General features: G+C 38.6%; 1 protein-coding gene across 4 annotated transcripts in view; it reads right to left on the bottom strand.

Annotated features, from left to right (window-relative positions):
- The window catches only part of svila (supervillin a), a 203,345-nt gene that overhangs the window by 130,151 nt on the left and 48,271 nt on the right, over positions 1-24,923 (bottom strand). For all 4 annotated transcript variants that reach the window (XM_059639188.1, XM_048522082.2, XM_048522099.2 and 1 more), the window contains exons 6-7: positions 21,891-22,569; positions 11,712-11,795 (exon numbers count right to left, since the gene is read on the bottom strand). In XM_059639188.1, the coding sequence (XP_059495171.1) occupies positions 11,712-11,795; positions 21,891-22,569 (763 nt within the window). The remainder of the gene's footprint in view (positions 1-11,711; positions 11,796-21,890; positions 22,570-24,923) is intronic.

Here is a 24,923-nt window from a genome sequence, read left to right as displayed (position 1 = left end):
CGATAATAGATTCACAGTCATCATTAGATTCTTAATTCCAGATATTTATTGAATTCAAATTCCACCACCTGCCATAGCTGGATTCAAACCCGGGTCCCAGAACATTATCTGGCTCCCTGGATTAACAGCCCAGTGACAATACCACTAGGCCATTGCCTCCTGTATTCTGCCACATCACCAGAATTTAAACAAACAATACATACTTCAGCAGAATAGTTATTAATAGTATAACACAGTCACATTGTTTATACACAAATGATATTGGGATGATAGCATCTCAATATATTGTTGAAAATCATGGGCCATCATTAGCAGTAATTTCCTCAAGCAAGTAAATATTTTTATCTTAGATGGCTGGTTCACCTTCTCTGCCAGTCAAGACAGAGTTATGAAGGTAAAGTACTGGCATACATCATCCTCAATAGATAAATGAATCTTCGAATTTAGTTTCTATTAGACAAGAAGTGGATGGCAGTAATCCTATATCCTTTATATACAAATTTAAATAGTAAAAACAAATGGAACTTTAATGAAGTCATTGAATTTTTGGTCAGGATTTCATTATGTTGGCTAGGTTATTCAAGATAACACTCAAACCAAATTTTAAAAGATTGCATCACCTTTGGAAAGTATATTGGCGATTATGCTAAGTTCTTAGAAGTTTTGTTTTGTGGTGGATTTGAGAGATGCGTGGAGAACAGAGCTGCGTATAATATGGTACTGCAAGTTAAAAAGTAACAAAGATTCAGACGAAAACAAAACAAAGTTTGACATGAAAGTCTGAAACCAAAATCTCAGTCTATGTGCTAGCCTTTCCAGAAATATCAGAAATGCATGAGAAATAGTGTACCACAGAAAAGCTGTGGAAAAACACCCTAATGGAGGTACAGAGATTGCCATTAAAAGAAGTTGACTTTTAAATTTGAAGAACACCAAAAGTAGACTGCTTTGAAACAAAAAACTAAACCTTGAAGTCCAAACCAGAAGAAAAAAAATGTAAGTAAGAGTAACACTCAGAACCAATAAAGGTCAAAGGCATCCAGGGCATAACACAGCAACCATACTCAGAAAAGGTTTGTTTGGAAAGAGACCTTCAATCTAGATCTTCATTGCTCTAGGGGTCCCTGGTCAGGAACGGGGATAACGATCAATGTGTATTTATACAATGGCAAAAAAATGGAAAAATTGAAAAACTCTATTGAGGATAACAATCTATAAAATCTACATTACTGAATACAGAAACAGGAGCCACCTTTTTAACCTAGAGGATTGTTCCTGATAAATCCTGAGGGCAATTCAGTAATCTGCCTTAATCACAGAGCAGTTAGAATGTGGACCGTGTGGACTGATTCAAGCAAATATGAAAAGGTGCATTCAAGATGACGAAGGAGGAAAGAAACAGAAGGATATGTAGATGGGTTTACACAAAGGCTTTGTGGGGACATAACCGTCCAGTATGTACTTGTGGCTGGAAGTGATTAATGGATAAAGAAGGGGTTGCCATTGTGCATAGAAATGCATTTAAATTCATAAATGCAAAGCATTTTTTCCAACAATTGAAAAATTGGCCAAAATTTAAATTTGGAAAGTTTTGGAATATGCTGGCAGTGTTCTTTATGACATTGCAAATGGAGAGAAAGAAAGTGGAATGAGGCCAAGTAGCACAGACTTTGTCTCAAAGTGCAGATTTCTTGCTGGATTTGGCATGAAGCGCTGTCTGTATAAGGTTTAACACCAGGGGTGGTGTCTGCTATTGAGGCCTCTAGTGTTTAATCAGATTTTTCTGAAATATTCATTGCAAATAATTATGTATCATTACGTTAATTAACTCAGGTTACTGATTACTCAAATGGCACAATATGGACAGATTTTGATCTTCAATTTTCTATGCTGCTGTCACTGAGTTGCTTCTGGTATCCTACTGCTCCTTTTTTTTTGAGAAACAGAGAGAGGAAAGTGCAGCATCATGGATAACAAATTTTACTAAGCTCTGCAACTTTTCAATCAGAATTGACACAGCAAGTCTACAAACATTGAGCTAATACTGTTTTCTTCCAATAAAGTAGCAACATTTTTCCCAGCCTCTGTCTCATGAGAAAACCAAAATCAAAATGGTTCTACACATTGCCAATGTGTCAAATGAGCAAAGATATTAATCAAACAAGTAGTAATAGCACTAAGGAATTTAATACCATTGTGGAAAAAAAAACAGCTTGTAACATTTTTCAGTTCTGCTAATATCACCTCTGGCTGTGATTTTCCACATTCTGGTGAAGTTAGATTCCCTCCTGACAGTATAGCCTTCAATTCTGGAATGTGGCTCACGCTATACAAATAGGCAATCAACCAAATCAGCATTTTATCGGATAACATCAAACAAAATACAAGGCCTCAATCAATCCTACACTGTACTGAGGCTTTGATTTTGATCTATTTTGGTCTCCTTATCTGAGGAATAATATTATGACTATGGAATGGAGTGCAACAAAGGCTTACCAGACTGATTCCTGGGATGGCAAGACTGACATATAAAATAGATCAGTTAGGATTATGTTCACTAGAGTTTAGATGAATTAATGTGAGATCTCAATCTACAAAGTTCTAACAGGATTAGGCAGGGTAAGTAAATTCAATGATCAGCAAGTCAGAACGAGGAGTCACAGTCTAGGGATACGGCGTAGAGCATTTAGCACTGCGATAAGGATAAATTTCATCACAGTGGTGAGTCTGTAGAATATTCTACCACAGAAAGCAGCTGAGGCCAAAACACTGAATGTTTTGATGAACAAAAACAAAGTTGCTGGAAAAGCTCAGCAGGTCTGGCAGCATCTGTGGAGGAGAAAACAGAGTTAACATTTGGGATCCGGTGACCCTCAACGTTTTGGGTCAGATCTGAGGAAGGGCCACCAGATCCGAAACGTTAACTCCGTTTTCTCCTCCACAGATGCTGCCAGGCCTGCTGAGTTTTTCCAGCAACTTTTTTTTGTTCCTGATTTACAGCATCCACAGATCTTTTGGTTTTTATTTGAATGTTTTGAAGAAGCAGGTAGATATAATTTTTAGGGCAAAAGGGATCAAAAGGGCATAGGGAGAAAGCAGGAACAGGATACTGAGTTGGATGATCAGTTGCGATCATTTTGAAAGGCAAAGCTTGCTCATAGAGTTGAATTGTCCACTCTTGCCCCTATTTGCTATGTTTTACGATCCTGGGATGTAGATTACCAGGTCTTAGGGATTTATCAGCTTTCAGTCCCGTTATTATCTCCAGTGCTTTTTTTTATTAATAGTAGTGTCCTTCAATTCCTCCTTCCAAATAGGCTGTTGCTTCCCTATTAATTCTAAAAAAAATTGTGGTCTTCCTCTGTGAAGCTAGAACTAACAAGTAGTTGCTCAATTGCTCTGCCATTTCCTTATACTCCCTGATCAATTCTCCTACTTCAGAGTGTGCAAAAATCCTATCTTTTTCTTTGACATACTTTAGAAACTCTTATAGTCCCTACAGGTTTTTTTCTTATACTTTTGCCCTCTTTTTTAACTTATGGGTTTTTATTTGTTGAATCCTTAATACTCCAAATCCTCAGGCTTGCTGCCTTTTCTAGCAATTTCATATAGTTTGTCTTTGGATTACTCACAATCCTTAAGTTCTTCTGTAAGCTATGTTTGGGCCACTTTTCTCGATGTGCTCTTTCACCTGAAGGAAGTATTTCGGAGTCTTAATGCTGCAAAACTAGCTGCACCTATAGCCAAGCTCTTCCAGTCCAGCTATAGCACTAACATCCAACCAGCAATGTGGAAAATTACCCAGGGATGTCACATTCATAAAGAGTAGGATAAATCAAACCTGGTCATTATCAACTATATAGTTTGATCATCAGTCATTGAGTGTAATCAACAGGCACTTGATCTGGAATGAACTGCTGACAGACACTGTTTCAGTTCCTCCTTACTCATTAAAATCTCGGTTCAAACATGCACTCCATTGGTGAGGTCAAAGTTACTGTACTTGACATCTAGGATCATTTGAACAGAGTGGCATCAAGGAGCCATTGCAAAACTGGAATTGTGGGAAATTTTTTCACCGGTTGGAGTCATATCTCGTATAAAGAAAGATGGTTATAGTTATTGGAGGTCACTCATCTCAGCCATAGTTCCTCAGGGTTGTGTTCTAGGTCCAATCATCTTCAACCATTTCGTTAATGGTCTTCACTCCATTGTAAGGTCAGAAGTGGGATGTTCGCTGATGACTGCACAATGTTCAGCATCATTGATGACTTTTCAGCTACTGAAGTCGTCCAAGTACAAATGCTGCAAGACCTGGACAATATCTAGGCTTGACCTGTTAAAGGCCAAGTAACACTTCTGCCAAACAATGACATCTAAAAGAAAATAGATTGCCCCTTGGTGTTCAATATTAACATCACTGAATATCCCACAATCAACAGCCTGTTGGGGCAGCTACCATTGACCAGAAACTGAACTGGACAAGACATTCAAAAATTTTGGTTACAACAGCATATCAAAGGTTTGGAATTTTGTGGAAAGTAACCCACATCCTGTCCTCCCAATATCTGTTCATCACTTACAACATATAAGTTAGGAGTTCGATGGAATAATTTCCTTTTGCCTGGATAGGTGAAGCTCCACAGCACTCGAAGTTCGATGACATTGCAGGGTAAAGTGGCTTGTTTTACTGGTACCCCTCTATCTCCTTCAACATTCACTCCCTTCAGCACTGAAGTACAAGGTTCATTGCAGTGACTCAAAAGACTTCTTCAACATCACTTTCCAAACCTTTACCACCCAGAAGGGCAGCAGATTCATGGATTAAAATCTGGAAACACCCATCCTGACAGAACTTTCGGTATGCCTATACAACTTCAAGGACTGCAGCAGTTCAGTACGATAGTTCACCTTTGTCCTTTCCAGGGTGACTTGGACAGTGCAATAAATATTGATCTATCCAGTAACATCCACTTCCCATAAATTGGAAAAAGTAAAAGTAATAATTCATTCTCCAAATACAAATGAGTAAAAATGTTACGGTAGTTTTAAGCACAGAAGCTTTTATGAGTCCACTGGAGTTGAATTAAGTTTTGCAACTATGTAATATGCTAGTTCAAGAGCACTCATTGTTAACACCTACTATTTACACCTATTTTTCATCGCTATCTCTCCTCCACCATGGGCCTTCTCTTTGGCTCCTATTCTGTCCACCATTTGTTCACTTAATTCTCCTCCCTCTGTATCAACTGCATAAAAACAATCATTTTCCAGCCCCTTTCAGTGCTGAAGAAGTCATATTGGACTTGAAATGTTAACTGTTTCTCTCTCCACAAATACTGCCAGACCTGCTGAATTTGCCCAGCACTTTGTTTTTATTGCTTATCATTTGATTAGACTTTTGTTCACCACACCAATTCTTGATTTAAAAGGTGCTGTAAGTGACAGTCCCTGAATCCAAGCCACAAAGGTTTGAGAGAAATACCAGTGTTTCAAAATTGATGTTGGGAAACCATATAAGAGATTTTAGGAAATCTACAGATGTTGATGGTAAGAGTCCGTGTTTCCCTTTATCATGCAACAAGCTCATGTGATACATGTTACAGAGGTTAACACAGTATGAACTCTCATTAAATTCTGCAGTAGTTTGCTTTTCTGATAGAGGTAAACTTTGTCAGTTCAGATTATCTTTCTTGGATGTTTTGGTAAAGTTAGCTTTTCTAAATCCTTCTTCTGTTGTACTAAATTTCATACAGGAATCCAAATCAGATCTTTGAACAATCTACCGACCATGCTGTACAACAGATTATTTGCCACACTCAGTATAGCTGTAAATGTTGATCAATTTTATGGTTAAAAATGGAAGAAAATTACTTAGCTTAGCTTAGACAATCTTAACAGTGTGGGGTGGTTTTTGGAGGCAATATGAAACATGTTTAAAAGATGGCACCCTTTATTAACGATGACGTATAAGGACACTCCCTACTTGAAGACTAAGAGCCAGCTCCAGATGTCAACTAACTAGGCAAGATCTTTAAAACAACGCAGGACTACTGCCGACAATATCAAAAATAGAATGATTGGGGTAACACAAAAAAAGGAAGGGTCTTGGATGTGCACTAAAGTATAGTGAGTTCATTAACAAAATTTTCTCCAGGTCTATTTTCTTGATTGGATAATTGCATGAATTAATTTATTGACATTGTTGAATGAATAGAATTTATTGTGTGTTGATACGCAAAGCAATTCAATGGGTTGACTGGTTCTTACCTTTGAATGAAAGAGTACATAGATAAATACACAAAAAAAGTTTTATGTGTCTGTACAAACACATTTATTCCCAGTTTCATGCGCACCTACTCTTTAAATGTACCAACTAGTTCAATATATCATAATGATGGAACAATGTACCTCTTAACTGTACCAGTAATGAAAGCAGCTACTTTAAAAAAGTCCCTTTCAAGGCAGGTGAGGAGGCAGAAATCGATGGGGGTTTCTAGTTCAGGCTATGTGTAGCCAAGAGCAGGAAAGGTCTTTGTAGGTCCAGGGCAAACACTCCTGTTTTGTCTGACCAACATGGGATTTTTGCAAAACAGAAAGAAATATTAGCCGTGCAATCCATGGCTAAGATGTGACTTGATGACAACTTCTGTGGCCATTAATCAGGGTCCCAAATTAAAATCGTTTAAAGAAATTTAAAACAATTTCCCACTCCTGCATTTGATTTGAGAAGATCGTAGGGAGGAATGTGGTGCAAACCTAAACGTTTTTACTTCAAATGCCTAACTACAAATTTGTATCTTAATTCTTTTCAGTTATTCACTCCCTTAAATATCTGTGCAATTCTCCTTTGATTTTTATTCAAACTGACCCATTATCTACTGTGCTGCTTTAGTGTGAAGTACTTAACAGTGTCTCTACTGCAAATTCTAAAATTTGAAACAGGTGCAGACTCAAGCACATTACAGGTGAAATTTAATATTCCCTTAGATGTGTGAACACATATAGGCAGCACATGGAAGAACAATTTCGCCAATTAAACACTGTTGTTAAAACTGAACAGAACACTTGCAACCTGGCTGTAGACATAAAGCACTTAATATCCCACCAACATCAAGATAGTCCTTTTCTTCACAGCCTGCAATTGTTTGATGACTATAACTGTACAAAGTACTCAAGATACCATGACTAAACTTATCACTTTGTAGCATGTTTGTTGTAGATCCAGGGGATGGGCTTAGCTCTTTTACTGCTGACATATACAGTGTTGTACTGAGCTGCTACTTTACACAAACTGTCCCTTAAATTACTCTTAAAAATCTCTGGTGTAATGCCTCATGGACCACTTGATTTATATTCACACTATTTATTATACGTGCTCTTGTCTCATTAATCTACTTTTTTTTACAATATGCCAAGTGCAATTCATCATTTACCATTCTAACCTATTCAGATCCCTGTGCACTCAACTTATTTGATGTTATCGCCTGAAGCTACAATCCCCTAGCTGAAAAAAAGTTAAAAACTGAAAAAGCATTATTTGCATATAAGTGGGCTAAAGAGGGCCATTCAATCTGAATTGCGGACAGCTCTTAGGGTGAGCAGTGCCAGTAGAGAGTACAGACTGGCCTAGAGATGATAAAAGTTCTAAAGATGAGGAGACGATTTCAGTTTCAGGCTGGGAGACAGCAGCATAGGGAGGGAAGTAAATATAGGATGGACTGTGTTGGAGAGGCAATGGAGAGGTATGGATTAATAGGTGGATAGTATAATTTTGGCAGCATAGGGGATCCCCCAAAGTACGTAGTGCAGCATTCCAATGAGTCAAAGATACAGCACTGCTCAGTTCGGCACCCTCCCACCCCAGCCCAGTCCACACAGATCTGAAAATTGTGATGGGGCAGATTCAGGCCTGGACAAAGCAGCTAACTGCTCCCTTACGGGCCAAGGGCAGGCACCGACACCTTGCCCAAGCCCTATCCTTGTAATGTGGGTGTGGATGGGTCAGTGACATGTTAGCCCCCCAGGAAATGTAGGCTGCAATTTATGACACATTTCTCGAATACTTTAATCTTTGCCTATTTTACGCGTTGCTCTTTGCATCTTTCTGTTCTAGTGATATATTCCCCTATGTATGATCGCATTGATTTTCCTCTCCTACAAAACTACCCTGAGACGCCTCCCAAGCACATTCCGAATTTTTCCTGCATAGAAACTGTCATATACTGAAAGAATCAAACAATAGCTTCTTGTGCTATAATAATTCTACTATTCAAACAATTCATCTTTCCCAACAGATATTTTTGATAAAATTGGTCAGATGTGTTATGTCACACCTCCAGGACAGGTGAGACCTGAACCTGTATCTTCCACTCCAGAGGTAAGAACACTACCACAGTGCCAAAAAGCCAACATCAGATTTCCCTTAGGTGATTTCCATGTGCTTAATCTAAATAATCATCTTGAATCAAGTGGCGTACAAATGCCCATAATTATTTTCCTTTTTATTGCATCTCTCTATAATCAAAGGAATTGTACCTTATCCATGTCTTGAACCAAATCCATCTAAGTTTAAATTTAATTTTCCTTCAATTAAAACACTGTACCTTTCCCAGAAAGGCTTTCCTTCCGTTGAAGTAATGTGCTCCACTGTGATAAAAGGAGTGCGATTTACATATTTTAATATCCTTTATTTTTCGAAACAGCGATGGGTGCTGGGTTAATTTTGTGGAGAGGTTAAATTCTTAACTTGGTCAGTCTTCCTCTATCCATGACTTTTAAACTTTTAGTATGGGCTAGAAAACAGATCACTGCAAGGCCAACTGGAGGGGTCATGAAAATTTGTTGATGTTGTAAGGGGTTCACAAACTGAAAGAGACCATTAAGTGAACAGAATCTAGGATGAACAAGTCTTTTTAAAAAAATTAGTTACCATATGCAGGCCATCCAGCCTGCTTCACCATTCATCGAGATCATGGCTGATCTGATCATCTACAACTCTATTTCCTGCCTTATCCCCAAAACACTCGGTTCCCTTAATTAAAGATCTGTGTATTTGAGCTTTGAATATACATAATGACCAAGTCTCTGCAACCCTCTGTGATAAAGAATTACGCAGACTGACTACCATCCAAGAAAAAAACCTTGTCCTCACCTCGGTCTTAAATGGGTGATCCCTTACTCAGAGATTATGTCCTCTGGTCTGAGACTCTCCCACAAGGGGAAAATACTCCACACATTTGTCAAGCCCTCTAGCAATCTTGTATATTTCGACGTATCTCATTTTTCGAAACACCAATGAATATATACCTAAGTTACTCAACCTCTGAGAATCATGGCCTCATATGCAAATCCTTTCATAACTGGAATCAATGCAGTGAACCTTGTCTGGACTGCTTCCAATGCTAAGACATCTCTCCTTAGGTAAGAGGGCCAAAACTGTTTACAGTATCCCAGGTGTGGTTTGACTAGTGCCTCAATGTTTCAGCAAGATCTCGCAATTCATACGATTCATTCCCCTTGGAATAAAGACCAACATTCCATTTGGTTTTCCATTATCCATTAGACTTGAATGCTAGTTTCCTTTTTGTAGTTTATGCATGAGGATTCAAATGCCTCTGTGCTGTAGCTTTCTACTATCTTTCCCCATTTAAAATGATACTCAGCTTCTCTACACTTCATGGGCAATCTTACATTTTCCCACATTATAGCCCATCTATCAAGTTTTTGTTCGCCCATTTAAATTGTCTGTAACCGCCTGCAGACTCATCCTTGCTGTTTTCCAAATAGTTTTCCAACTACTTTCATGCCACTGTCAAACTTGCTGACACTACATTCACTTCCATCTGTCATTAATATATATATTTCAAATAATTATGGCTGTAGCACAGATCCCTGAGGCACTCTGTTAGTTATTCTGTCTTTTATTAGTTTGCGAATCCTCTAATCATGCTAACACACTACTCCCAGCATCATGTAATCTTACCTTATTAAGTGGAGTTATGGCAAGTACCTTATGAACCAGCTGTTGGTAATTGAAACATTCTATATTTACTGGTTCACCTTTATATATCCTACTTGTTATTATCTCAAAGAAATCTAATACAAGACATGAGCGGCAAATTTATTTACAGAGGGTGGTTCATGTGTGGAATGAACTTCCAGAGGAACTGGTTGATGTAGGTACAACTACAACATTTAAAAAGGTATTTGGATAAGTATATGACTAAGAAAGGTTTGGAGGGGCATGCACCAGCAGCAGGCAGGTGGGGCTACTTTAGTTTGGGATTATGTTCAGCATGGACTGGTTGGACCGAAGGATCTGTTTCCATGCCGTATGATGCTATGGCTCGTCAGGTATGATTTTCCTTTCATGAAGCCATACTGACTTTGAATAATTATATCATGTAGTTCTAAATGCCTCAGCATTCTTTATAACTGAGTCCAACATCTTCCCAATAAGAGATGTTAAACCAACTGGCCCATCGCTACTTTTCTCTTTCTCCTTTCCTTTTTGAAGAAGACTGTTACATCAGGAGTTTTCCAATTTTCTGGTACTTCTGCAGAACTTTAGAATTCTTGAAGATTGCTGTCAGTGCATCCACTATTTCCTAAAATCAGTGGATACAACCAATCAGGTCCAGGGGGCATAACAACTATCAGGCCCATTAGATTTCCTAGTACTTTTTCCTCTAGTGATAATTAGTGTCTTGCTCAAGAGCTTTTAGGTCAGTTCACAGGACGCTTGACCGACATCAGACGCAAATATAACTTCTCCAAGAATGGAGACTTAGGATAGTTGAGGGAATAAATTTCCTCTGGGAAAGAGAGTTTACTTCAGGAAATATCTATACCAGGAGTACTTGGTTAGAAAGATGCAGATTATTAAAAGCCTGACAGAAGTCTAAGATCATAATTATCTGAATATTGCAGGGTAAATGCCTCGCAGCTTGGACAATAGGAACTGACAGGAAGTAGTCACGTCAAGTCAATGGTTTGGAGAGGGATGGAATACTCTTCTGGATTTCTGTTTTACTGTTAAAACCAAACCTGCAGCCTTGTGTGCATTTTTTCAGTGAAAAGCCACCATGTTAAATTTAAAAAATAATATTCCATCAAGCTGAATTTCATCTTGGAACCAAACTTATCCAGTAGTATCATCTGCGATCATAACTAATCATTTTGGTCAGTGTTAACAGATATCAGATCACTTTCATTATTTGCACTCAAACATTGTATTAAGAACAAATCATGCATCATTTCAGTCCAGATTGGTGTTTTAAAGCTTAAAGAATACATACAAGAGTGTTGTTTGAGCAGTTTCTCCATTGGTCCTGTGATCAACTCTTATTTACGCTAGCATTCAAAGTGTACAACAGATTTTACAGCAATAAATCATGAGGGAGAGTTCTTTGAATGGTTAGTGTGTGACAAGAAATATAACACAACTTTGTGTTATTTGAAGTCCAAGTAAGGGTTAGTTCTGCACATTCAAAATCCAAAACATTAATAATGGAGATACACAAAAATGATCAATAAGTTTAGTGTGTGAAGTTTCAAAATGGATCTTTCTACCAGGAAAGATACGAGTTCGACATAAAATGCTGGCCAATACAGGGAACAGACAATGATCAGATGAGCAATGTGGAAAACATAAATTAAGTCAGAAGGAATGATTTGAAAATGACAATAAAAGTCACATTCCACAGTACCTGGAAGGCCAGTTGATGAGGGAAGGTGTCTCGCCATTGGAATCTCTTTGTAGAAACCATTCATTCTTTAGTTTCACTGCATTGCTATATAAAAATATAGCAGAGACAGCCAGAATCAATTTGCTGCCACAATTCCATACCCAAGGATTCCACACCTTTTCGGCATTATTTTTCTTTGGGTACTATTACCACCATAGAGTTACCAATACTTGGAGGTTTATTGTGCATTTTCCAACAAGGTTTTATTTTCAATATTTAAAATAAATACTGTAAGAGTACACCTGACACAGAGTTCTTTTGTTTTTTTTAATTCGCTCATTGGATGTGGGTGTCACTGCTAGACCAGCATTTATTACCTATCCTTAATTATCCTGAGGGCAGTGAAGAGTCAACCACATTGCAGTAGGTCTGGAACATAGAACATTACAGCACAGTACAGACCCTTCGGCCCTCGATGTTGTGCCAACCTGTCATACCGATCTCAAGCCCATCTAACCTACACTATTCCATGTACGTCCATATGCTTATCCAATGACGACTTAAATGTACCTAAAGTTGGCGAATCTACTACCATTGCAGGCAAAGCGTTCCATTCCCTTACTACTCTCTGAGTAAAGAAACTACCTCTGACATCTGTCCTATATCTTTCACCCCTCAATTTAAAGCTATGCCCCCTCGTGCTCGCCGTCACCATCCTAGGAAAAAGGGTGGATAGGGAGAGCCTATCTAACCCTCTGATTATTTTATATGTTTCAATTAAGTCACCTCTCAACCTTCTTCTCTCTAATGAAAACAGCCTCAGAGGTCCCTCAGCCTTTCCTCGTAAGACCTCCCTCCATACCAAGCAACATCCTAGTAAATCTCCTCTGCACCCCTTCCAAAGCTTCTACATCCTTCTTACAATGCGGTGACCAGAACTGTACACAATACTCTAAGTGTGGCCGCACCAGAGTTTTGTACAGCTACACCATAAACTCTTGGTTCCAGAACTCGATCCCTCTATTAATAAAAGCTAAAACACTGTATGCCTTCCTAACAGCCCTGTCAACCTGGGTGGCAACTTTCAAGGATCTGTGTACATGGACACCGAGAGCTCTCTGCTCATCTACACTACTAAGAATCTTACCATTAGCCCTGTACTTTACCTTCTGGTTACTCCTACCAAAGTGCATCACCTCACACTTGTCTGCATTAAACTCCATTTGCCACCTCTCAGCCCAGCTCTGCAGCTTATCTATGTCTCTCTGCAACCTACAGCATCCCTCGTCACTATCCAAAACTCCACCGACCTTATTATCATCTGCAAATTTAGTAACCCATTCTTCTACGCCCTCATCCAGGTCATTTATAAAAATGACAAACAGCAGTGGACCCAACACCGACCCTTGCGGTACACCACTAGTAACTGGTCTCCAGGATGAGCATTTCCCATCAACCATCACCGTCTGCCTTCTTTCAGCAAGCCAATTTCCAATCCAAACTGCTATATCTCCCACAATTCCATTCCTCTGCATTTTGTACAATAGCCTACTGTGGGGAACCTTATCGAACGCCTTGCTGAAATCCATATACACCACATCAACCAGTTTACTCTCATCTACCTGTTTGATCACCTTCTCGAAGAAATCAGTAAGGTTTGTGAGGCATGACCTTCCCTTCACAAAACCGTGCTGACTATCCCTAATCAATTTATTATTTTCTAGATGATTATAAATCCTATCCCTTGTAACCTTTTACAATACTTTACCAAAGGCTCAGCAATCTCCTGCCTAGCTTCCCAGAGGATCCGAGGATAAATCCCATCCGGCCCAGGGGACTTATCTATCTTCACCCTCTGAAGGATTTCTAATACCTCTTCCTTATGAACCTCAATCCCACCTAGTCTAGTAGCCTGTATCTCAGTATTCTCCTCGACAACATTATCATTTTCTAGAGTGAATACTGTTGAAAAATATTCGTTTAGTGCTTCCCCTATCTCATCTGACTCCACATACAACTTACCACTACTATCCTTGATTGGGCCTAATCTTACTTTCGTCATTCTTTTATTCCTTAAATACCTACAGAAAGCCTTCGGGTTTACCCCGATCCTATCCGCCAACAACTTCTCATGTCCCCTCCTGGCTCTTCTGAGCTCTCCCTTTAGGTCTTTTCTGGCTACCTCGTAGCCCTCAAGTGCCCTAACTGAGCCTTCACATCTCATCCTAACATAAGCCTTCTTCTACCTCTTGACCAGAGATTCCACCTCCTTCGTAAACCATGGCTCCCGCACTCTACAGCTTCCTCCCTGCCTGACAGGTACATACTTATCTAGGACGCACAGCAGCTTTTCCTTGAATAGGCTCCACATGTCTAATGTGCCCATCCCCTGCAGTTTCCTTCCCCATCCTTTGCTCCCTAAATCTTGCCTAATCTCATCGTAATTGTCTTTGCCCCAGCTATAACTCTTGCCCAGTGGTATACACCTATCCCTTTCCATCACTAAAGTGAACATAACAGAATTGTGATCGCTATCACCAAAGTGCTCACCTACTTCCAAATCTAACACCTGGCAGGCTCATTACCCTGGAGTCACATGTATGCTAGACCAGGTAAATATGGTGATTTCCTTCTCTAAAGGACATTAGTGAACTAAATAAGTTATTCTGCAACAAACAACAATGGAGTCACGGTCATCATTAGACTCTTAATCGCAGATTTATTTTCCAGTGAATTCAAATTCCATCATCTGCCATGGCAGGATTTGAATCCAGGTCCCCAGTTTATCTGGGTCTCTGGATTAACAGTCCAGCGATAACACCACTCGGCCACAGTCTCCCATAAGAAGTAAAAGCCAATACAGACACTGTTGAATATAACCCTGCCAAAAATCTTCTTTCCTCTCCAAATGTTTTGCTCAACTGTTCTGAAGAAGTGTCACTTGGAACCAAAACGTTAACTTTGATTTCTCTCCACAAATACTGCTAGACCTACTGAATGTTTCCAGCAATTTCTGGCTGTGTTTTGGATTTCCAGCATCCATAGTTCTTTAGCTTTTTGCTTAACTGCCAGGAGTGAGTTTCTGCAGGTACTTGCAGCTCTCTAATGACTCAGCAAAGTTGTCATTTTTTATGTGTGAGATAGACAGTAAAGCAGGCTATTTGATCCATGGCTTACACAAATTGTGTGTACATGCAAAAATGGAATCAAACAATGTTCATAGAAGCCATTAAATATCAAGGTATTTAACAACCCATGATAATCCATGATCAGTGGCCGTTATTCAAAGAAAGTAAATACAAATTTTAGATTAAAATTTAAACAATTTTTATCACAAAATGCAACATGTGGTCAGAAAAGTGCTTGAACAGACTACTGACTGACACTTTTAGACTGCCAAAGACCTGAGGTTAATGAAATTATCTTGGATGTAGTCTATATCAGTTAAATAAACAGACCAAAAAAGATGAGATAAGGCTGTGCACGTTCTCAAATATCTAAATGAAATCAATGTATATTTTGTACCAGTATAAACATTAAGCTCCATTATAATAGCTGCACCCAAAAAAAGTTGTAAAACTGAACTGCACAGTACAATTTTTCACTACAAATATACAGTGAACTGGACTTTGGATGTTTCAAGCTCTGAGCAACATTCACACCCTTGGGGTCACAATTAGAAACCAAGTTCTTCATCCTTCAAAGAGTAAATTTGGGAGCCATCCTAGGTTATTTAGCCACATCCCCATCAATGCACCCTCATGCGGACTTACAACGTGCTGCGTTATCTGAGCTTATTTGGTACTTGATGCCAAAATGTTGAATGTATTCGAGAGACAACCAGATATAGCACTTGGGGTGAATGGGATCAAACGTTATGGGGAGAAAGCAGGATTATCCTATCAAGTTGGATGAACAGCCATGATTGTGAAGAATGGAGGAGCAGACTCAAAGGGCTGAATGGTCTCCTCCTCTGCCTATCTTCTGTATTTCTCCAATTCTGTCCTCAGGCATATCCACGCTCTTATATTGGCAACCGTATCTTCAGTTAATGAATATCTAAGCTCTGGAATTCTCTTCTTAAATTTCTAAGCCCCCTCACCTCCCTCTCTGCCATCATACACCCTGTAAAATCTACGTCTGATAACTCCTTATTTCATTAGGGCTAATGCTGAATTTTGTTTGATACACACTCCCAAGAAGTGTTTTTAGTCGTCTGTAACATTAAATGGTGCTATTGAATCGCAAGTTGTTGTTGCTGTTGTAGTAGAACAGCAGGTATCCAAACTAGCTACCTTAGTCTGCTTTCAAACACCTCCTTTGGACTATCCCTAAAGAAGCAACCATTTGCAAGAAAGTTTTTTGCTTATCCTGTTTGCAGTGAGAAAGTTGCATGTAGTTGTTAGGATTAGCAGATGATGTGACAGGGAGATACAGGAAATGTTTATACTGTAACGGTAAAATATCTGGAAGAAGAAAATTCTATGGCAATGCATGCCTGCAAAATTAAATAGCTCGCTGAACTCAATGAAATCTTAATAAAAAGACAATGGTTGAAGAAAATCAGAGGTGATGATAGGCATTACTATTAAATTATTGGGGTAAATTACTGCATGCCATATTAATAAGCTGTAAAGTTTCCCTGTAATCAGCTAAAAACACAAACTTAACTTTATAAAAAGCCCTATTTTAACTTATTATGCACAGACCCAAAGTCAAAAATATTAATGTCAAAAATAATATATCCAAGTCTACTGTACTGCCTTTTCATAAATCACTATCTGTCACATTTAGCAGCTTTCTTCATTCTATGTCAAAACACTTCCCTGAGATTTACACATAGCTGTGCAACAATTTATGATGTGTACACTTCATACTTAAAAAAAAATTCATTTACCAACTATCACAGCAAATGTTATTTATTTCTCAATTAAAAATTTAAACTTGCTTGCACCTGACTGGTTTGTATTTTGCCCATGAAAGGAAACAGGTTAAGCTAATTTTGTTGCATTATGTAGGCATTTCTATTGGCTAGGATATATGAAGTAAGGTGGTTACTTATGGTCACTGACATGGCCGTTTGTACTAGCAGTCAAAATTTGGAAGGCAAGGTTATACAACAGTCCTGAAATCATAACATATTTCAGTTTGGGATTGATAGTAGTAAAAGATACAATTTGCATTTTCAAACACCTAGCAACAACGCTCTGCCGCAAACCTGATGCTTGTTAGATTATAAACTGGTGTAACAACTGTGGTTGATCAATTGCGTGCATCAGGCCCATTTTCAAAGTAAGGTCACATTAAACTCAGGGGCAAGTATATTTAATGGAGCAATGTCTAAATCACCACTAACAAAATGAGAAATCTGGACAGAGACATACATGATATTGGGGAAGGCACAAGAATGCCTCCCTTTAAGGAGGAGGCTTTACTACTCCTTTGAGAAATTAGAACAATGATTCCTTGTTTCCATTAAATTTCTCCTGGGGACAAAAGCAAATAGAAAAATTCCAGAATTACTGGCACCCGTGGGAGAAGCTTAACAAAGGCAGTTTTTGGGTTTGAAACTGATCTAATAAAAATATTCCAAAGAACAAGATACAGCAGATGCTGGAAATCTGAAAGTAAAAAGAAAACAAACATTCTTGAAACACAATATACGTGGAGAGAAGGTAGTAACATTTGGATGAACCAACAAGGTCAAAACTTGACTGCTTTATTTCCATAGAGGTTGCCTGCTTTGAGGAGTATTTCTAAAATGCTCTGCATGTCTGGTCGCCTTATCTGAGGAATGATGCTCTGGCTGCGGAGGGAATGTAATAAAACTTTATCAGAGTGATTACTGGGGACTGAAATATAAAGAGACTGGATCAGTTAGGACTATATTCTCTGCAGTTTAGAAGAATGAAAGGGGGAGGGGATTTCTTAGAAACTTAAAGAATTTTAACAGAACTAGACAGGGTAAACACATGAAGGATGTTTCTAATGAACAGTGAGTACTGAACTAGGGGGTCACAGCTTATGATATGGGGTACGCCATTTAGGACTGAGATGAGGACAAATTCCTCCACTCAGAATGGTCAGCCTGTGAAATTCTCTGCCACAGAAAGTGGTTGAGGCCAAAACATTGAAAATTTTCCCAGAGGAATTAGGTATTTTCCTTGAGGCTAAAGGGGTCAAAGAGTTCAGGGAGAAAGCAGGAACAGAATACTGACTTGGATCACCAACATGATCATGTTGAATGGCAGAGAAGGCTCGAAGGGCTGAATGGCTCACTCCTGCTCCTATTATCTATTTTTATTTTGATTACACTATTGATCAGCATCTAACATCTGAACTATCAACCATACTATTAGACTATCTCTCAATGGGTAATTATACTGACAAAATAAACTATGGAAATTATACAAAGAAAAAACTATTATTATGTAGATAAACTTGCGCAAGGTAGATGACGGAGAAGAACGGAAATACATTCAGTATCTGTGGAAGACTTAAGAATGGATACATAATAAAAATGTGGTCAAACAAAAGATCAGGCATAACTTACTACACTAGTCTCATGAACACAATTAATGCTAGATGTCATTAGAATATTTGCAACTGCGAGTGATTGGAGAAATTTTTTAAAAATCACTTTCCCTCTTACTTTAGATTAGTATGCAGATTCCATTCTATTCAAGAAAATATTTTGGCAAAGTTTAGGTTTTACAAATCATTCCCATCTGAAGGGTGGGCATATTTACCTGCAATAGATGTAGGAGGATATTTAACTAACAAACACTGACACATGATCTAACTCAATATAAACATGACAGTTAGGAGAATAAACAAATTACTCAGTGATGGCAGTTATAACATCCTGCTTTTAATTATTCTCGAATCAATTCCTTTAGAATTAGTTTTTGTCAGCTCTCTGCTTTTCTGGAAACTTGCAAGAGTGAAGTGGCTTTAACAAACTATCTTCCTTGTGTTTTGCATGCTTACTTAGCAAACATATTCTGTAACAGGAGTTCAACTATTTACATTTCATCATTCTGCTTTCAGAACTCAAAGGCAAAAAAAACTGTTGAGGTAAACTTCACAAGTTAGAATAATTAAGCAAATTTTAAGCTTATTCTGTATCTGAGAAAGTTTTAAGAACTGGCAACCAATAACGCAACAGTGCTTTCACTGAGGTCAAGAGAAATTCATTAGGAGCACCTCAAGTGAGTAGTTCAGACTGAAGACCTGCTCTTTCAGGTTGAGGATCATCACATTGATAATGCTTGAAATGACAGTTTCAAGCTTAATGCTTCTGCATTCTGACTTCTTGCCAGGATCTTCTCGAACTCCCTTTCAGTGGTGATTTAAAAATAACAATCACAAAAAAAAACCTGGCAAAAGATTGCTTTCGTACAATAGATGCATCATTGGGGAAAGCTAACTAAGGACATGTATAGGACAAAGGAAATTTGGATGCTTTACCCGATTCCAAATGTATACACAGTGAACATGTTAAAGTTCCTGCACAACTGTAAAAAATATATTGCTGGGCAACACTTCTCATGGGAAAGTGTCCTAATGGTCAAGATGACAAGGTGCCATCAACTTAAAACTCAGCGAGAGAGGGGAGTGGGAGAAATGGCTTTATACATCAAGTTTGTAGAGTATGGAATGTGTTGTCATAGAGAGTAGCACCAGAAGAGAACAGAGCATCTTTGGAGAAATACTGGACAAGTTGAGACAGATGAAAATTACTTGGGAGACAGCATTACAATTTTGACCATTTTCAACATGTGCTCGCAAAATCGGAGCCTTTCTACGATGGGCCACATGGTCTCAGTGCATGCTGTTTTATGATCTCTACCCATATCAGCACAGCAACTTCATTGGGTCCAGTTTACAAGATATCAGATTAGACAAAGTACGAGACAGAATTAAAAGACTAATGAAAAATAAAGGTTGGCACGTTGTTTTGATGCCATTTAAATTTGAAGTTCAAATCTAAGCCCGTGCTCTATCATGCAAATTACATTATACTTACAACTAAATCCAACAAGATTCAAATAAACTATTATTATAAATACTTTGAATTAAAGTTGGTGAAGACTCAAGTGTTCCCAGAAATTTGTGCACTACAACTTGTCAAAACAATCTAAAAACTTTGACAAGAATCACTTAACAGGATTTGGATCTTATGGTTCAGGAAACAACTGTTTTCTACGTTCAATGGCTTTGTTCTCAAGTAACTGAGTAAAAAATATTGCCAACATGTTACTGTAAAACTAAATGGGAACTGATTTTTTAAAAAAGTGTTGATTTGAATGTGGCAAAATATGGAAGAACCCATGAATGGGCACTAAACTGGAATGTGCAAAGCAGCTTTCTCCACTGTGGCTTTGGACCTTTAAAGGCTCTTCTCATCATGGCCACAAACAACCACCACAACAAGTTTAGTTTGTTTTTAAGAAATAAAGCATCTGTCAAAATTTCTCTGACTGACTGCCAAGTTCATCCACACTTCAAAGCAATTGTGAAGTATATGAAGTGCCTTGGAATATTTGAGACAGCTGTTTAATAAACGCAAATTTTTCTTTATTTTGGCATAGGGTATTTACAAGCTGCAATTTTTCAGGATTATGCCAGGAGTGGGAGGTAACCAAACATATAGTTAAAATTGTTTCAGAGACAGCAGGAATTGCAGATGCTGGAGAATCTGAGATAACAAGGTGTACAGCTGGGTGGTCTAGGGCCGAAACATCAGTCTTCCTGCTCCTCTAATGCTGCTTGGCCTGCTGCATTCATCCAGCTCTACACCTTGTTATCGTATATAGTTAAAAGAAGTTGATTTTATTAAAAAAAATTGAAACATTGGAGCAAGCTAAGGATGTGTAGGATGACTGCCCCAAACAGGGCATAGTGATTGCAAGCTTCATCTCTGGTGAAGACTCAGGGGATCAGTTGTCAGTGAAAGTCAAAGTGGAAAGAGAGAGGAAAGCATTTGCTAACAGTTAATGCAAACCATGTGGAATTTAAAGGTAGTAATAATAATGGGAAGGGAAGGAACTACACAAAGAGAAAGAAATAAAAAGAGGTTAGAAGAGTGAGAAAGAGAGACTTGGATTAAAATTAATTACATGCATTACATTTGGTATAACAGGCAGTAAATACTTTCCTGAATATGAAGAAATATTTAATTTAATTAAATATTTTATGTAAATATCTACCCTCCATCTGATAGAAAATAAGAGAGAGATTTAGAGCTTTGATGAGACATAATAACAGGAGGGTTTGGATAATTTATACAGGAATTTGTAGGCATTATACCTTGCTTATAACATAATTGTGTAAAAGACAAATAATTGAGTTGTTAGATAATGAACACATAGAAATGTTACTGCGGTCATTCTCCATTCTCAATTATTTGTTGGCAGGTTCAAACCCTAGACATGCGCACATTTGGACAATTGCCATAATCAGAACTCTTATTCTATCAACAATAGACAGACTTGAATTGAAATAGCATTGCACTAGCAACACGATCGAAGAAGGCAAAAATAAAAAAGTTTGAAATGCATGAACCGAGTGTGCTGAATGGAGTTTTAAGAAAAAGACAGGTAATTGCAACAAATGCATAGTTCTGTTGGTGAACTACATAAAATTTGATCCTGTTCTTCCTAGCAGAACTGATAAATAAAAAAAACTGCTTTCAGAGATGCTTTCAAAAACATACATCCTGTTTAAAAAGGAATGATTCCATTGATCAAGGACAAATTAGTGCAACATTGAGCAACCCTTGCATCTAGCAAAAACCCAGAATATTCATTTGAAAATAATGGAATGCACCCATTTATTAAAAGTTTACCTAAATGTAGAAATTGAAAACTTTGTGACTCAGCTATTGTTGGGAAAATAATGTAACCATTTGAAACGTAGTAGAAGCATTCCAGAGCACTTGAAGCACATTACCAGAAATTTACTTTTCAGTTTGACGACGAGTCACTAAATGACATAATTGATTCCACAGACATGTCAAACAGTAATCACCTATTGGGCAGTCAGTAAAATATCAAAACTCCATAATGTGAGCAAAGAAATATGCGCAAAGTAATGAATAAGATAAATTTGACAGGCTGTAGTCAAGCTAATTCAAAGATCTGCAATCTGACTAAAACAAGATAATCTGAGAGGTAAATTTTGTTAATGCTTTCTTACCCTTCTTTATTCTGCAGATTTTGGGGTTGCTCACTAACTGAATTAAATGACTCTGAGAACAGCTTTGACGGTGAAAGTGTAACCCTCTGCGAAGATGGTGGGGAGCCTGGCACATCACTCAAAGTGGAATCTTTGAGGTTTGCAGAAGTTTCATGAACATATGCCTGGTCTAAAGTTCTTCCTTTGGCACTTGTTTCAAGCACATTTTTGTGATTTTCTTCATTCAAGAAAGTTTCTCTTTCTGTGAAATCATTTCCTTTTGGTGAGAAACTTTCTTGATGTGAACCAGGTGACAGAGTCTGTAGTTCACTCAATGTTGAATCCCTGGAACCATGCAATTTAATCAATTCACAGCTGCAATCTTTTTCTGCTTGTGATGGTACTTTTTCAGTTAAATCACCCTCTTTTCGTCCTCTGGAGTACTTGGTTGCAACACGCCCATCCAGTTCAGAGTCCAAGGCTATCCCATATTTCTCAGCCAGCTGTCTCCTCCTTTCAGCCTTGTATTTTGCTATTCGCTCTGCTTTTGCATCTAAAGCTTCAGTATCCATACTAGCACTGTAGGGAGATTCAGCATCCATCTGCTTAACCTCTCCTCGGCACCTCGGTCGTGACTGCCTTTCTGAAGGAGAATCTTCAACCAGGTGATGTTCCAAGCTCTCCTTATGTGATCTTCTAACTGGAAAAAAAAAGTACATTTACATATTAAAAAAAATCCTTATCTATTTTGACCTCCAAATGCCATGAGCCATTCAGCCAGTGAAGGGCAACTTAGCTTGGGTTTCTACCAACTCTAGTCTATAAATGGCCTCCTATAGCAGCTTCCCAGAGTAGTGTGTGACCAGCATAGTGTGTATGCCTGGTGCCAATTGGAAGCTAAAATGTTCGTGTGGTCTGCCATACTGAACGCTTTTCTGTAATGCTGGACACTTTATTTCTAAAATCTTATAACGAAAGAAGCTGTGCTTAGGTACTTTTGCATCTAAGTCGGTGCGGTAATTGGCGACTTATAAACCTTTCACAATGTGTGACAACAAAAACTATTCTATTCTAATTATGTTTTGGAACAACTCTCCCTCCATTTCTTCCACTGTGGAGAGATATTTGAACTTTATTCCATACTGTCCTAATCTCAATCAGTTTATACGGAACTATGGGCATATGCCAAAGCACTATTACTCCCAACAACAATTTGCAGAAGTCCAACATGTTAATTCTACAAAACGGGTGGCAGCATGAAACAGTGTAAACAGTGTGTTTGTACTGTTACTTTGGACAAATCCTCAAGATAGAAATACAGAAATTACACCACAGAATACTGCCATTTGTCCCATTAAATTTACGGCAGTACCAACTACATATCTGGTGCTATGAACACTGAAACATTTCCCTGTGTTCTTTTAATGTTGTTTCTTATCAAATTATTTACCACTTATAAACATCTTGAGCATATTTTAATCTTGCTTTATTGAAATTGTAGAGTGAAATTGACAGATACAATGTTGTGGGTATCACAGAATTATGGCTGTAAGGGGATCAGGGCTTGGAACTAAATATTCAAGGGGACATGGTGTAAGGGGAGCAGGGTTGCCTTGTTGGCAACAAATGAAATTTTATTGATAGCAAGAAGTGACAAAATCTGTGTGAGTAAAGTTGAGGAATCACAGATTTAGGTACAGGTCTCTTAGCAGTGGTCAGGATGCAGGCCAGAAAACAAGTCAGGAGACAGAAAAATACATGTAGTAAAGAACTATAACAATAATCACAGGGAACTTCAATATGCAGATGGACTGGGAAAATCAAGTCTATAGTGGATCCCAAGAAAAGAAATCTGAGAATGGTCTGCGAGATGGTTTGCCTGGTAGACCCCACTGGGGTACAGGCAATTTTGGATTTGGTGATGTGTAATGAGGCAGACTTGATTAGGGAACTTAAGGAGAAGGTGTTCCTAGGGAGCAGTGACCACAAAATGATAGAATTTACCTTGCATTTGAAGGAGAAGATGGAATCAGAGACAACTGTATTGCAATTAAGTAAAGGTAACTGAGAAGACATACGAGAGGAGCTGAACTGAGTTGACTGGAAGAGCAGCCTAGCTGGCAAGACAGTGTAGCAGCTTCGGCAGGGGTTTCAGGGTGTAATTCACGAGGCACAGCAGAAATTCATCCCAAAGAAGAAGAAACATACTAAGGAGAGGATGAGGCTACCATGGCTGACAAGGGAAGTCAGGGATAGTTTAGACACAAAAGAAAATACACACAGTTTGGTGAAGATTAATGGGAAGCCAGAGGTTTGGGAAGTCTTTAATAAACACCAAAGAACAACTGAAAAAAGCATTGAGGGGGAAGGAAATAAAATACGCGCAAAGTTCGATTGTAAAGTTTAAAAAAAAGTAGCAACAGTTTTTTTTAGAAATCTGAAACGGTAAGAGAGAGACAAGAGTGGCAATTTGATCACTGGAAAATGAGGCTGGAGAAGTAGTAAAGGGGAAGAAAGAAATGGTGAAGGATCTGAATAGGTAGTTGGCATCAGCTTTCAAAGTGAACGACACCAGCAGCATGCCAGAACCTGAAGAGATTCAGGAGGCAGAAGTGAATGCAGTGACCATCACGAAGGAAAGGCACTAGGGAAGCTGAAAAGGTGGATAAATCACTCAAATCAGATGGACTACACGCCAGAGTTCTCAAGGAGACAGCTGAGGAGATTATGGAGGCAATGGTGGCGATCTTTAAGAAGCCTCTGGACCCTGGGATGGTCCCAATGGCTAATGTAACCTCCCTGTTTAAGAAGGGAGGGAGGAGGAGACATGAAATTATAGGCCAGTTAGACTGACCTCGGTTATCGGTAAGATTTTTCATAGAATCCCTAGAATATGGGAGCAAGCCATTTGGCCCACTGAGTCGACACCACTCCCCCTACCCTATTCCTGTTAGCCTGCATCTCCCAAGGCCAATCCACCTAGCGTGCACACCTTTAGACTGTGGGAGGAAACTGAAGCACTTGAGGGAAACCCATACAAAAGGTGGGGAGAAT

The sequence above is a fragment of the Stegostoma tigrinum genome, chromosome 2 (genome assembly GCF_030684315.1).
Source record: "Stegostoma tigrinum isolate sSteTig4 chromosome 2, sSteTig4.hap1, whole genome shotgun sequence".
NCBI lineage: Eukaryota > Metazoa > Chordata > Chondrichthyes > Orectolobiformes > Stegostomatidae > Stegostoma > Stegostoma tigrinum.
The sequence above is the reverse complement of the archived record's forward strand: the minus strand, read 5'-3'. Positions and strand labels throughout refer to the sequence as shown.